This window comes from Hemicordylus capensis, chromosome 3, assembly GCF_027244095.1.
Source record: "Hemicordylus capensis ecotype Gifberg chromosome 3, rHemCap1.1.pri, whole genome shotgun sequence".
Lineage (NCBI taxonomy): Eukaryota > Metazoa > Chordata > Lepidosauria > Squamata > Cordylidae > Hemicordylus > Hemicordylus capensis.
The window spans coordinates 272,063,795-272,079,067 of record NC_069659.1 but is presented as its reverse complement, the minus strand read 5'-3'; the positions used below and the strand labels follow the sequence as shown (position 1 = coordinate 272,079,067).

The window sequence follows — 15,273 nt, the reverse complement described above, 5'->3', positions numbered from 1 at the left end:
CACAATAATAGCCATCATCAAGGCTCGCCAACATTTAGCCCAGAAACTGGTTTTACAGTGCTAGGCTGCTTCTGTGGAATAATAAAGTAGTACTTGTTTAAAAAGTCCTTGTTCTGAACAAGTGTAGTCGAGTGTATTTCACATTGCGTTGCTAGCACTGAACACAGGGGGCATGTACCCCAGATGTTTGGGTGGCACCCTGGAGCTCTTGCCTGCCTGCTTATCCTCCATCATCCTCTTGGAAGAAGCAAGAGGCAGCAGTGGGACATTCTCTGGAATTCTTTGTTCCAGTTCAGCAGGTGCTCCCTGTCACTATCTCCTCCTGTTTCCTCATGCTTGTAATGGAAAAGGGGGGAAGTGCCATCCTCCCCATTTCCTCTTCCACTTTCTGTCCCTTCTCATTTGTATGCAAACAGGAAGGGAAGGCAGTTGTGCTGGGGCCAGGGCCAGGCACTTTCAGCATTCAGGGCCTCACATGATGTGCAGTATCATGTTTTCATAATGCTGTGATCTGGGCCTTCTGCAGACTTCTAAGCAGCCCCGATGCTGCTCTGAACAAGCAGTTATGCAGCAGCGTTGCTGCGGTTTCCCTCATTCACAACAAAGATGGAAACCGTGGCAATGCTGCTTGCGCAAGCGCTTGTTCAGAGCAGTATTGGGGCTGTTCAGAACTCCACAGGAGCTCCAGGGCTCAGTGTTACAGAGATATATCACTTTGCAGCTGTGGGGTGGATACCTGGCTGGAAACAGCAAAAAGAAATAGCAGTTGCCACCCAGGCTCATCAAGCACACCTGGCCAAGGTGGGGGGACACAAAGGTGGCACACCTGACCAAGGTGCTTGCATATTTTGGATGGGCGGGGCACTAAAGTCGAAGATAAAAAGGAACCTGAAGAGTAGAAAAGCCCCAGTTTTCCAGAGGTAAGCTGCCAGTTGGTGCAGAAGGAAGCCTAAAGCAGAGAAAGCAGTTGGAAGAACACAGGCTGAGAAGGTACCAGGAGGCAGAAGAGTCATCCTAAGAGGAGTGGAAACCTGCGAGGAAGACTTCCTGGGGGAAGCAGATGGTGTTTACTGTGATGTAACTGGGCCCATGTAAGATGCCTGAATCAAGAAGAAGGGGGTAAGCACTGTATTCCTGGGTGAAGAAACCACAGGGTGTAGGACATCTCCAAAAGACTGCACAAGAAAATGCACGAGGACACAAAGGAGAGGGAAGAACTAGTCATTGTTGGTGAAGCACTTCTGTTGTTTGAATCTCTCTTTGGTTGGCTTCCCTCTCTTGTTGCTGTTAGTCCTTATTGTGTATCACTTTCCCCTTGAGGGGATGGTGATACAGCACCATGTAAACCAGGCCTGCTCAGCTTTGGTCCTCCTGCAGATATAGGCCTGCAACTCCAATAATCGCTAACTATTGGCCACTGTGGCTTGGGTGTGGGGGCGGGGTGGTGGCAAATTTGAGCAGGCCTGATGTAAACCAATGAATTCAAATGAATACACTTTTCACCATGTTCTGCAGTGTATACAAAGTCATAAACCTCTTCAGAAGTGGTGCCACAGTTATAGGATGTTTCCTTTCTTTCTTCAGGAAGTCTATCAAAATGATGCCCTTCTTAGCTTCAGATGCAGGCAAACCAAAAAGTTTCAGGTTTACCCAGGCTTTCAGTTGCTCATATTGACACATTCTCTAAAGGATTGTGTGTTTGGTATTTTGTCTTTTGCTGACTTACACTCCAGTGTCTTCCTGTAATTTTTTAAATGATCATTTCACTTTGAGTCTTAAACAATTTTAGGTATTAATCTATAAGCCATGTTGGGCATTGACTTTGTAAGAGAAATGTGACTAGAAGAAGAATAAAATATGCAATTAATATTTTGATCTGTCATTTTCCCTGCCTCTTTCCCATTTGTTAGTACTAGTGCAATATGTTTAGAAAATTCATTTTGCTCCTAAAAACTATGTTTATAAAACATCTTTCAAATTGGGATAGGAGCTTATGAAACTGTCTGTTTGGAACAAATTAAAAGGACTGCAAAAATATACTTTGTTTGCTTTCCACATTCCTAATTATTTTGTTATCACGTTTTGCTGGGTCTCATGTCATTTCAGAAGCAGGCAGACAGATATTAGAGATGACAAACCACATGCAGCTTAGAATTAATTATAGGTTTTCTCCTACTCTGGCTAGAAAGAAAAGCTCTTTCTAAATACTGGGCACCACACAGCTCTTGTATAAATTGAATAAGGTAGTAGCTAGGGAATCTAGAAAAAGGATGTCTACTTTAAGGAAATATTTGAGTTTCCTTGAATGTACAAGTTCTGCAATTTTAACCGTACATAGGAAGCTGCCTTATACCGAGTCATACCTTCAGCCCACCTATCTAGCTCAATACTGTCTACATTGACTGATCAACAATATTTCAGAGGGATATTTCCCAGCCCTACCTGGAGATGGCAGGGATTGAATCTGGAAACTTCTGCATGCAACTCACTGAGCTACAGTCATTCTTCCAATTCGGCTTTATACACTGCTGTTATAAGTAGTGAGTTAAGCTCAGGTCAGTTCTACTTAAGGCCAAGCCTAGGAGTAGAGAAGAATACACCCAGCACCCAGGGATGTGTGGGTGGTGCTTCTGTACCAGATGCGTCATCATCTGGTCAATGTTTTCTATATTAACACATGTCGAGGGGAGTAAATTGCAAGACTGGGGCTTGTGCTCTTAACAACTGACTAGAGTTGAGTCACAAATTCAGTATAGCTGATTAAATCACAGAGGAGCTGCCTATAAGACATTTCTGGCCAAAAAAATGCGGGTGGGGGAGACATGGCTATGGGATTATGCAAAAATTCAGATAGAGAAATATTTAGTTCAGACAGGGGTTTCACTACCTCACTGTCAAGCAGTTGGGCCATAGGCAGCAATACCTGGAGGGCACAAGTTCAAAGCCAGGACTGGGGGATTTGTGAGTTCACCAGGAGTGAAGTCGGGCTGACAATCAGGAGAGTCAGGCTGAAGCCAGAAGTCAGGAACACATCAAGGGTCAAGGCCAAGTAGTCACAAGTAGCCAGAGGATCAGACAGGAGTTGGGAACAAGCCAATGATCAAGCCAGGTGAATAGTCAGGAGCCAGGGGGTCAGGCAGGTAATCCAAAGTCCAAAACAAGCCAAGAGTCAAGCCAATCAGACAGGCAAACTACGGAGACAAGGGCACCAGATCAGGGAATACTTGATACTAAGGCAAGGGCAGTTTCAAACAATAAGGCCACATTTGCATGTAATGTGAAATCAGAGGTTGCTGAACCCGGGGTTTATTTTTCTAACAATGAATTGCATTGCAGATGTTTGCCCAACTGCAGCCCTGCAATCTACATTTTCTGTGCAAGGGAGCCTCTCCCTCTCCCTGGTTCACCAAGTCCACATCCCAGAAAGCGCCATAGTGCTCTTGTCGCCAGACTGTAGGCAAGGCTTTGGAATGTCTGCAGGGTAATCATTGGCCATGACTTTCGAGGGGGCCTGCTGACTGTGATGGTGCCTGTGTGGAATGGACATTTAAATGCCATGCTAGCCCTTAATTTGACAGCGATTGCACCGCCTCCCTCATAAGAGCCTGGCAACAAAAGAGTCTCGCACAATCACAATTTCAGTGAGCAGGGAGATGCTGATGGGCACTAGTTTCCTGTTACTAAGGGAAGGGAACAGGATGAATTCCTAGGAGGGGATATGAATAGGAGAAAGGACAAAGGATCATGGGGTCTGGCCCATTGTGACCAAGGCTGCTTTTGTGATGGCTCAACCAGGCAAAGCATTTCATGGAGACAAAAACCACACTATTGCCCCCCATGTCATCTGACTACTGCTCGGGGATTAGCATGCTCATGAGAGGGCCAGTCTACTGGGGAGGACCTTAGACTCAAAAACCTTAGGTTTTCTGTCAGACTGCACCCTTATGAGTTGAGCCATCCTGAAAAAGGCACTCCTGATTGTATGAGGCCCCCATTCTCTCTTTGTACTTAGTTCAGTAACTTCAGTTAGTTCAAAATGCGGCAGCCAGACTGGTCTTTGGGATAACCTGGAGGAACCATATTATGCCTGTTTTAAAACAGTTGCACTGGCTGCTGATATGTTTCCGGGCACAGTACAAAGTGCTGGTTATTACCTTTAAAGCCCTGAACTGTTTAGGTCCAGGTTACCTTAGAGAGTGCCTTCTTATGCATGATCCTCACCGCACGTTAAGGTCATCTGAGAAGGTCTGTCTCCAGTTATCACTGGTATGTCTGGTGGTGACTCGGAGGTTGGCCTTCTCTGTAGCTGTTCCTGGACTGTGGAATGTGCTCCTGGCAGATAGCTGTAGTTTGGGCTCATTGCTGGCCTTCAAGAGAGCCTTTAGGACCTATCTGTTTGGCCTGGCCTTCCAGGGTTTTAGAAATTGTAATGGTTTAAAACCATTTTTAAAATTTTGTATTGATTTTAAAATGACTGATTCGTGTGTTTTGGTTACTGTGCACCAGCCAGAGCCATTTGGATGGGGCAGTATATAAATGTAATAAAATAAATAAATTAACCCAAGGGGAAAGGGCTGGGGCCCTCTTCTCCAACAAAAATTAATACCAGAGCCATTGTACAAAAAGTAGAGCTGAGCCATTCAAGAATTCCTGGGTGGGGCTGCCTTTTAAACCTGACCCCAGGTATCGCCGCCCTGCCATATGTCACCATCCCAGTGATCTAATGGGGTTGCTCTGTTTATGTTGCCATCACGACTGCATGTGCTTGTGAACATACATCTATTGCTTCATTTTCGGAGAGCAGACCACATAGTGCCCATCTTGCCATCACATCCCCTTTTTCTCCTGATTGCCAGGAGGGGGGAACAAAGGACAGAGTAGGAAGAGGGCATGCCCCCATGTGACTTTCCTGTTTGACAGGCTGACAAGCTTGGGATGGGATGGGATGTGGTGGCATCCCTGTTGCCAGGCAACTGCTTTATTAGATTGAAGACGGGGGTGGTGCAAGTGCTCAGAGAAGTGGCCAATGAGAAGGACCGCAAGCATGATCCTGAGTGGGTCTGGGCCACTCTCTCTATGGGCTGCCCTCCAGAAATAGCACAAAACTGTGGTTACAGCAGTGTCTGTATTCGGACGTAACGCTACCACCACAAAACCTCACATAGGGGCAGTGAAACTCACTATAAACAGAAGATTCAAACTGGAGTTTGGCAAGGGAAACTGCAGATAAGTTTTGCCCAGGGGTGTAGCAAGGTTGGAGTGGGCTCAGAGAGAAGATTTTTAAATGCCCCCCCTCCCCTCACTGAAGCTCAGCTCATGAAGTAAAGAAATCTTAAATGAGGCTGAATAGTGGTAACAAAAAGCTACGCCCCTGCTTTTGCCGTGAGACCATGTTTTCACGTATCTGGGCATCCACAAATTTCAACCTCTGTCCAATTTAACTGTGGTTTTGTGTTAGGTGCAAATGCATCTTAAGTATCATATATATTCATCCTGTCTGTAGAGGAGCCAATAACAGGGCTGGGCCAGCAGAGGCCTTAGAAATTCCAGAGTTGCTTCCGTGTAGCAAGCATTCCCCAGAGGCAGCATGGAGCAGAGTTCTTTGCACAGGAACTCTAACACTTGGCAAAGGGTATTTAAAGTCAAGAGGAAGAGATTTAGTCTATACAATAGAAATTAAACCTATTTCCTTATCTGATACATCTATACCAGACTATAAAGAAATATCGATCATTATTGTTGTACATTTGCACAGAATTACACCACTCCAAGGAAAATAAATGGTTTTCAGAATGTCTTTGCTAGCTCCTGATGTCTATTGTTCAGCAAAGCTGGACTAGAAAGGGGTTATGGAAAACTGCAGGAGCAATCTGAGGAAGCTTCTGTGTTAGCATTAGCTGATTAGATCATGTTGTCACTAGTAGAGTAATCCTATTCATAAGCAGAAGTAACTCCCAGTGCTTTTAGTAGGGTTTACTCCCAGGTAAGTATGCATAGGATTTCAGTCTTATACACTTACCTGGGAGTAAGTCCCACTTAATTCAATGTAACTTATTTCTAAGCAAACAGCAATAGGATTGATTGTGTTAGAAGACACTTATTGCAGACCCAGTGAGCTGCTATTTGGTTATAGTGATACTTAGGATCTTGCCATTAGTCAAAAGAGCAAGAGAGCTGGTGAAGCTATGGACTCAGTGGACAAAAAATAATTACTGTGTCTCATCCCCTTTTTTCCACCTGGGAAACTGAACTAATAATAAAGAGATCTTGAAAGAGTTGCCAGGGTGATTCTCTATCTATTGCTGAGGAACATTAAAAGACTTGGACTTGACATTATCCTTGCTTCTGCTTGTGATAAAATGATACAACATTTCTCTCCACAAATATTCATTCCATATATGTAATAGGAAATGCAGCTGAAGCCATACAAAATGAGCCACTTAACATTATTGCTCCCTCACAGATTTCCATTAACATGTCTTCAGTAAATAATCTGCCTTTCAGAGTCTTTTCCCTTTGCAGCTGTGGTCCATTAGTAACACTTTAGAGAAGACCAAATTCCAACTTTTTGTAGGAAGTGGAGACAGGCTTATAAAATGAATTTCTACTCTCGTCCAGAGCTTCAGGCACCCTACACAGACTGAGGGACTATAAATAATGCCTGCTTGTTCAATATGTAGTGAACTTTCCTTTTTTGTGGAAGACAAATATTTAGTATCTTATTGAGTAATGCTATCAGATTATTTAATCTACCAGATTATTCTCAACAGATAAACATTATATAATTGAATATATATGAATATAAGCCAGTTCCATATTTCAGACTCACAATGGCTACTGCCCCATGTCTGCCATGTTGACTCTAAGATGTCATTTCCACTGTGTCTCTAGAGAAGCATCCCTTAGACCAGTGGTTCCCAATCTGAGGGGCTCCAGATGTTGCTAAACTACAACTCCCATCATCCCCAGCCTCAATAAATTGTAGCTGGGACTGACGGATAAACAAAATGGATCCCTGACCCCAAAGGGCTCACAATCTAAAAAGAAACATAAGATAGACACCAGCAACAGTCACTGGAGGTACTGTGCTGGGGGTGGAGAGGGCCAGTTACTCCCCCCCTGCTAAATAAAGAGAATCAAAAGGTGCCTCTTTGCCAAGTTAGCAGGGGTATTTCACATCATCACTTCCACAGTTGAACTTGTCAATCATTTGTCTGTCATGAGAAAAAACTGGCCCTTTCCCCTGAAACTAGCTTGCCTTTAGCAATGCTGAGTATGGGTGCTTCAGGAATGCAAACCTCCCCCCCCCCACCAGAACCTGCATTAGTATTAAGCAGTGCATTCTCAGGATCCAAATCTTAGTTAATGACAATATCATGTAGATATCATGCTGTACAGACATCACATTGGCTCCATCATATTATCAGACAACCAAACCTATGGGGTACATCTTGCCCCTGAGTGTATCCTGTGACTCTGAGTGATGCATTTTACACAGAAACGGAAGGAAATGAATGACTAAGACCAGGATAGAAGGAAGTGAGCACTAGGCATTCTTCTTTATAGGATTCTACAGAAGCAGTTAAGATTAATGAACTGAACAACTGGTCAATGTCATATAATTCTTTTAAGTCACACAATGAAAGTGCAATGATTATCCCAGTGATGGGAAAGAAGAAGGCAGAAGCAGCAGCTTTTGAAGCCAATTTATCAGAAAGCAGTGGCGTTTCTTTGCTCAATGTGACATATTGTCTCTAAAAGTTCTTCTGTTTCTACTAGGTGATAGAGTGTGAACCATGTACCCATCTAAGGTGATTGGGAAATGGTATTTATGTGTAAATAGTGCACACAAGTGAGATATTCAAGCACTCCACCGTGCAGCAGGTGAGGGCATGGGCATAGCTTCAATTGGACAAGGGCGGACAATTGCACTTGGACCCACATGGTTTTCACACAACGCATAATCCACTTGTGGAATTCTCTGCCACATGATGTGGTGACGGCCAACAACCTGGATGGCTTTAAGAAGGGTTTGGATAACTTCATAGAGGAGAGGTCTATCAACAGCTACTAGTCAGAAGGCTGTTGGCCACCTCCAGCCTCAAAGGCAGGATGCCTCTGAGTACCAGTTGCAAAGGAGTGACAGCAGGAGAGAGGGCATGCCCTCAACTCCTGCCTGTGGCTTCCGGCGGCATCTAGTGTGCCACTGTGCAAAAAAGTATGCTGGACTAGATGGGCCTTGAGCCTGCTCCAGCAGGGCTGTTCTTATGTTCTTATGAGAGGCCCCCGAGGGCCCTCAGAGCAGTCTCCCTAATCCACGAGTTGCCCCACCACACTGTCGTCCTCGCTGTGTTCGCTGCTACTTCCCATCTTTGCCCCCCAGGGAGTGGTGGTGGTGGGCTGGCTTCCCATCACTCTACTACTGACCGGCACGTGGGTTTCCCTTCTTCCAAACAGTATGGAGTATGGAGACAGTCGCGTGCCATGATTTCACAGCATGTGATGGTCTCCATACTCAAAGAGAGCAGAAGTGCTGTTTGAAAGAAGGGAAGCCTGCGTGCAGGCCAGTAGTGGAATTGAAGGAAGCCAGGGAGAAGCCTGCCGCCACTGCTCTCCTGGCAGCGAAGAGGGGCAGTAGTGATGGTGTGGTGGTGGCGAGGCCCCACATCTCCAGAGGTAATGGGGGGGGGGCCCTCACAGATGAAGGGTGTGTGGTTTCGGCAGTGGGGTGCATGTGCTTTAGGCCCCCTGCCTAACTTTGTCCCCTGGCCACCGGGAACCTTGCTACGCCCATGGGTGAGGGGATGTGGGCGGGGAGGTGGTGTGGCTTTGTGGATTCCTTATCAGGATTCCGGTTAGGGAATTGTCCTATATTGAATGTGTGCACTTAAGTCTAGGGACCAGGGATAGACTGGGACTTCTGCTGGTGTACCAATCATCTCGCTGCCAAATAGAATCCCTAACTGAGCTGACGGACTTGGTTGTGATGTTGGTATTGGAGGGTTGCTGGTGATGGGGAACTTCAATGTTCATTTCAGCACTGGGTTGTCAGTAGTGGCTCAGGAGTTAATAGTGGCCAGGATTACTATGGGCCTATTCTAGTTTCTTTCTGGAAGGAAACATGATGCTGGACACACACTTGATTTGGTCTTTTATTCTGATCAGGGAGATGTTCTGTAGGTGGTACTCCTGTCATCTCCCCATTGTCATGGATGGATCACCATCTGGTTAAGGTAGGACTTGCAATGACAACCCTCCTCTACTGGGGTAAAGGACCCATTAAGTTACCCATTAGGTTTGTCCACTTGAAAAGGTTGTTGGATCCAACTGGATTTCAAGAAGACTGGGAAGAGTTTAGAATTAGTGATTCTGTCGATGCTCTGATACAAACATGGAATAAAAAAATTATTAGATCAGTATACACAATCGCTCCTAAGTGTCCTCTCCGACCTGCTTTAAAGTCAGCCCCATGGTATTCAAAGCCATGGAAGCTGAAAGGGCAAGGTAGACAACTAGAGTTCAAATGGAGGAAGACTTGGCTTGAGTCTGACAGATTACAACACAGAGCACATTTAAAGAGCTATGGTCTGGTAGTGGAAGCAGCAACGAAGTGGCTCTTTTCTGCTTGCATTCCTTTTGGAAACTCATACCCAGCTCAGTTGTCCAGGGTTGTGAGAGGGCTTGTTTATGCCCCTCCCTCATGAATCTGAATTTGGAACCAACAGTTGCTCACTGTGACTTTTTAATGACTTTTTTGTGGATAAAATAACTCGAATTTGGGCTGAGATGGAGTCCACTGTATAGGTAGGTATCCAGCAACTCCTCTTATAGGATTAGATTGGAAGTTGACAAACTGAGGAAGAGGACAAACTGCTTCAGACTGTGCATCCTATGATCTGTTTTCTTGTCTCTTGCCCTTGTCCAACTTGGCTTATTTTAACTGATAATTGTGTTATCAGAGAGGGTCTGGTAAATATAATAAATGCTTCCTTGATGGCAGGCAGGATGACCTCAAGGAGGCTACTATTAGACCTTATTTGAAGAAAGCTTCACTGGACCCCTCAGAGTTGGCTAATTACAGACTCATCTCTAATCTTCCATGGTTGGGCAAGGTAACTGAAAGGGTGGTGGTCTCTCAGCTCCAGACAGTTTTGGATGATATGGATTACGTAGACCCATCCCAAATGGGTTTTTGGAAGGGCTATGGGGTTGAGACTGCCTTGTTCACTCTGATGGATTATCTCCAGTTAGCTGTCAACAGAGAGAGTGTAACTCATTTTGGATCTCTCGGTGGCTTTTGATACCATCAACCATGTATCCTTCTGGGCAGAACTGTTTTGCAGAAAGAATGTAATTCGTTTTGGATCTCTCAGTGACTTTTGATACCATCGACCATGGTATCCTTCTGGGAGGACCTGCTTTTGCAGTGGTTCTGTCCCTACTTTTCTGGCAGATTCCAGATGGTGTTGCTTGGAGACTGTTGCTTTGCAAAGTGAGAACTAAAGTGTGGAGTTCCACTAGGCTCCATACTGTCTCCAATGCTGTTTTACATCTATATGAAACTACTGGGAGAGATCATCAGGGAATTTAGTGCAAGGTATTATCAATATGCTGATGACACCCAGATCTATTTCTTCATACCAACTTCATCAGGAAATGGCATGGCTGCCTGGAGGTGGTAATGGGCTGGATGAGGAATAGAAAACTGAGGTTGTAACCAAATAACTAGGAGGTACTGACTGTGGGGGGATGGGATCCAAGAGATGGTTTATGTCTGCCTGTTCTGGATGGGGTTACATTCCCCCTGAAATATCAGATACTTAGTTTGAGAGTCATCCTGGACCCCAAACTCTCTGTGGTTTCTCAGGCTGAGGTGGTGCCCAGGAGCACTTTTTATCAGCTTCAGCTGATATGTCAGCTACGAACATTAGCTTCAGCTACGACAATTAGCTTCGGCTGATATGTCAGCTACAACTATTTCTGCAGATAAATGACCTCAAAACTGTGCTGCATATGATGGTAACCTCTAGGCTTGACTACTGTGATGCACTCTACATGGGGATACCTTTGTATGTAGTCTCTACAATTTGTACAGAATGCAGCAGCCAGATTGGTCTTGGAGACAACTTGAAGGAACCATATTCCCATTTTGAAAGAATTGAACTAGCTGCCAATAAGTTTCTGTGTGAAAAAACAAATGCTAATTACCTACAAAGCCCTTAATGGCTTGTTTCCAGGGTATTTAAGAGAGTGCCTTATTTGTCATGAACATTGTCACCTACCAAGTTCATCTGGAGAGGTTCAGTTCTGGTTGTTGCCGGCATGTTTGGTGGCAACTCGGTACTGGGCCTTGCCTGTGGCTGCCACCGGGCTTTGGAGTATGCTCCCTGTTGAAATAAGAGCAACCCCTTCTCTGTTTTTCTCCAGGAAAATCCTCAAGACGTACCTGTTTTCTCAGGCTTTTAGCTGAAGATTTTTAAATGTAATGTGTTTTTATCTGTGATCTTTTATTACTGTGAATCTTAACTGTTTTAATATTTGTTGTGTTTTTAATTTGTACACTGCCTAGAAATGTCTATATCAGGCAGTATAGAAATATGATAAGATAAATAAATAACATGTTGCCTATAAGATACAGACTTACTCAGAAGAACTCCAGTTCATCTCACCCTCCCTTCCAATATAATTCTAAAGGAAGAACTGTAATACTTCCCTGACAGTGCATTAAGTGTGAAATGGAAATCAATAGGATTTTTTCAAGTAACTACTGAGGGATGATGCTATTGTCTGTAAATAAACACAGAAACTAAACCCACCACCTGTTATGCCATTATGCATGTGCCCAGAGGATAAAATGTACAGTAAAGATGTAGCTAAATATTTTTCAGAGTACGGGATGGGGTTTTTTGACGCGTTCAGTGTGCTTAATATAACAGAATTCCACAACTGAATTCAAAAAGAACTCCACATTGCAGCAACTAGCTTAAAGGCTCATTTTGATGTTGTGGTTAACTTAGTTAGGTAGTAGTAGTAGCAGTAATAGTAATGAAGAGATGATCCTTCATCAAAAAGGTTACTGCAAACCTTTTTGAAGAAGGATCTCATGATGAGAAGCCCCTACGTTTATTATGAACCCATTTCAGTCAAGCTCGTTAGTCAACCTCTAGTACAGTTTGAAGCCACACAAGTATTATGATTCTGCATCTGGTATTGTAAAGACAAAGTGAGCACGTTCGGATTAAAACTAAGAACTCTGCTCGATCGTAGTCTGCATCTTGTAAACAGTCCAATAAGAAGTGTAGACTACAACTCCCACAAGCCCCTTCACCCGAAACAAAAAAAGAGGACTACAACTCCCCCAAGGCTCTGCAGCTTATGGGCGGGGCTCTTTCTCATTCCAAGGGAAGTAGCCGCTGTTGCGAGGACTCCGCTGCATTTTCTGTAGAGCCACGTGGTCAGAAAGCGGAACTGTAGCTGGAGGAATCAATGCCACAGAACTGTGGTGCTCTTGTTCCTATAGCTTATGGCTGGGACAGTGCAAGGAGTGTTAGGTGCGGTAACAAGTAAAACAGTAGCTGCTAAGCTCCTGTCTCTTAATGGACTGTTTGCTGTATATAAACCCAAAGGGACCACTTCTGCAGCTGTACTGAACCAGCTTAGGGAGAAGCTATTGACAGGTACCACTATTGAGGGGAAAGGGCTGGAAGGGAATGTCTTGGAAATAGCGGGTGGGCTGGGGCTGTTGCTAGGTAACGTGACAGCGCAGCTGAGGATGGGTGGCTTTGAGAGAAGTGGGGACTCAGGGTACTGTGTAGTAGAATCCCCGAATGACAAATAAAGTTGGCCATTTCCTACACAGTCATTGTAAGGGATTAGTATCCACATTCGTTCTCTGTCCTCCCAATACAATAAGTGGGGACTGACTTGGTAGATAGTGTTTCCCCAGTTGGCATTGGTATGAAAGGACTCTGGTGCAGTGGTTGAATTGAACACAGATGGGAATTGATACGCTCCAGTGAGTGGCTCAGCAGCACTGCACAATTGTGTCGTTCCTGTGTGCCCAAAACAATATAAAAGATCAGGAAAATCTAATATAATCCTAAGCTATAATATATAACTCCAAAGAAATAATATAAATGGATATTTTAGTGATAAAAATTAAAAATCCTGCATAAAATTGCTTACAACTCAAGAATTTTAAAAAAGTCATAAAACATTAAAAATCCTCACATATATGCTGATTAAGTCCTCAGACATATGTAGTAATATTGTAAAAGTCCTCAGACATATGTAGTAATATTGTACTGCCAAGTGAGCTAAGTCATCTTGGATTCTTATTAACTCAGTGCTATATTTCCAAGTGAGTTGAAGTCCTGTAAACTTTGCATTAAATGTTTGTATTTTAAGCCAATGTATTTGGTTTGTATTTGAATAATAAGGGCACAACATACAGAATAAAAATGTGCCAATAAGTGAGAAGGGTGAGTCAGGAGGCATCATGTCTTTGTGAAAATGAAAATATATGAAAAGTCACTGAGGAAGAAATTCTGTCGAAATTCATCGGACTTGACAAGATTTTAAGAGTATTTCAACTCACTTGGAAATACAGCACTGATCTAAGAATCCAACTCAGGACTGGATTGATTAAAGCAAGCTTCCCTTAATTGTCCTAGACAACAACAGTTGACTGTGACATTAAAGAGATGGCAGCAGTGGAGTGACTGCTGTTGATCTCTGAGCTCAGTTTGTCTGCCTAAGAATGGGAGGCGGCAGTAACCACATTGACTGGGACTGCCTGTGTCTTAGGAATTGTTTCTGCAGTGTGTAGGCTGTTCTTCATGTTGAGGATCCTGTCTTGTTTGGAGTGGACAGGTGTGTCAGGAGAATGCTCCGTCAAGAGATGAGTCAGAAAGCAAACCATTTGGGGTAAGCAAAGCCAAAGTTGCAGCATGTAAGGGAATCAATTCATTAGGAGCAAGCTAGGTCAAAATCACAGCTTGCAGCCAGAAAAATCAGTCCACCAGGTGTAAATCAGGGCAAAGTCACAACAAGCAGGTGATCAGGAAACCAGAACCAGTCAGAGAACATCCATACCAAAGTTGGATCCACACACAAGAGGCAGAAACAAACTGAAGCCTTGAAAAGAGTGAGAAATGCAGTCCTGCCAGAGCCTGGAATGCCCCAGGTCTTAAAGGGCCTGTACCCTGTTTTCTAAATACTGGTTATGGTGGAGCTGGGTAAGTGTTGGTGAAGTTAGTAGTGTCTCAGCTTTATCTGAGTCAGTAGGATAGGGTAGGGGGTACAGCCATCCCTAGTGGTTTAGGTTCCCAAACCGAACCTTGTCCTGTGAGTCTTCAGTGTCAGACCCAGGTATTATGGGGTCAGGCTTGGTGTTCATGACAGATCCATATTGAAAGTGCTTATCAAAGTTTAACATCCAACTTATTAAATCCAATAACTTATTAAAGTTATTAAATGTACAAGTTGCATCTCTTACTGGGGTTCTGGGTGCAACATGGTACCAACATATATTAGCAAGATGTGGGGATATGTTGTAAGTTAGCTTCTTAGTATTTTTTCTGTGTCTTGGGGGGGAAAAATTATTTTTTCGTTCCAAGGAGGTTGTTCAATCTGTTCAGTCCAGACTCAGTTTAATGCATTCAAGTTTAGGTACTTCTTGGCCCTCTGATTTCAGAGGGCCAAGAAGTACCTAAACTTGAATGTATTAAACTGAGTCTGGACTGAACAGATTGAATAACCTCCTTGGAACGAAAAAATAATTTTGTATTGTTTTGTATCTGTAAAAATTCTAGAATGGAATAATATTGTAAAGGTTGCTAATTAATAGTATTAACCCTTATTCACTGTATGTTGTTCACTATTGAAATATACAGAGGCGATTCTCACAATCACCAGAAAGTGGGCTAAGGGAGCCTAGCCCACTTTTAGGCGAGCGTGAGAACCACCAGGCTCGCAGGCGAGCTCGGTTTCCTTAAAGTGAGTAACCCACTTAAGTAGCCCTAACCTAAAACAAGGTTAACGGAGCGAGAGCTCTGTTAACTGCGGTTTTTTTATTGTGTATTGCCTCGGAGTGGCTCCGCACCGTGGCAACACACGAGGAGCCCTCCTCCGGGGCTCGGGGGTCTCTCCAGCATGCCCCCCGCACTTGCGCGGGGCATCCTGGAACTTCTGGGGACTTCTGGGTGCTATGTGGCCCCCGATTCTCGCCGGCTCTGTGACAGCTGGCAGTTGTGTGGGCAGTCGATCTGGCCG

The 15,273-nt window shown here is 44.2% G+C and overlaps 1 protein-coding gene across 5 annotated transcripts in view; it reads left to right on the top strand.

Moving 5' to 3' along the window:
• The first annotated feature begins 12,406 nt into the window (after window positions 1-12,406).
• The window catches only part of TRUB1 (TruB pseudouridine synthase family member 1), a 62,115-nt gene continuing 59,248 nt past the window's right edge, over window positions 12,407-15,273 (top strand). For 2 of the 5 annotated variants that reach the window (XM_053312019.1, XM_053312020.1), the window contains exon 1: window positions 12,407-12,677. In XM_053312019.1, coding sequence (XP_053167994.1) covers window positions 12,524-12,677 — 154 coding nt within the window. In that variant the 5' untranslated portion in view covers window positions 12,407-12,523. Of the gene's footprint in view, window positions 12,678-14,029; window positions 14,238-15,273 lie in introns of those variants that run through there. The other 3 variants (XM_053312023.1, XM_053312022.1, XM_053312021.1) reach the window with 2 other exon arrangements.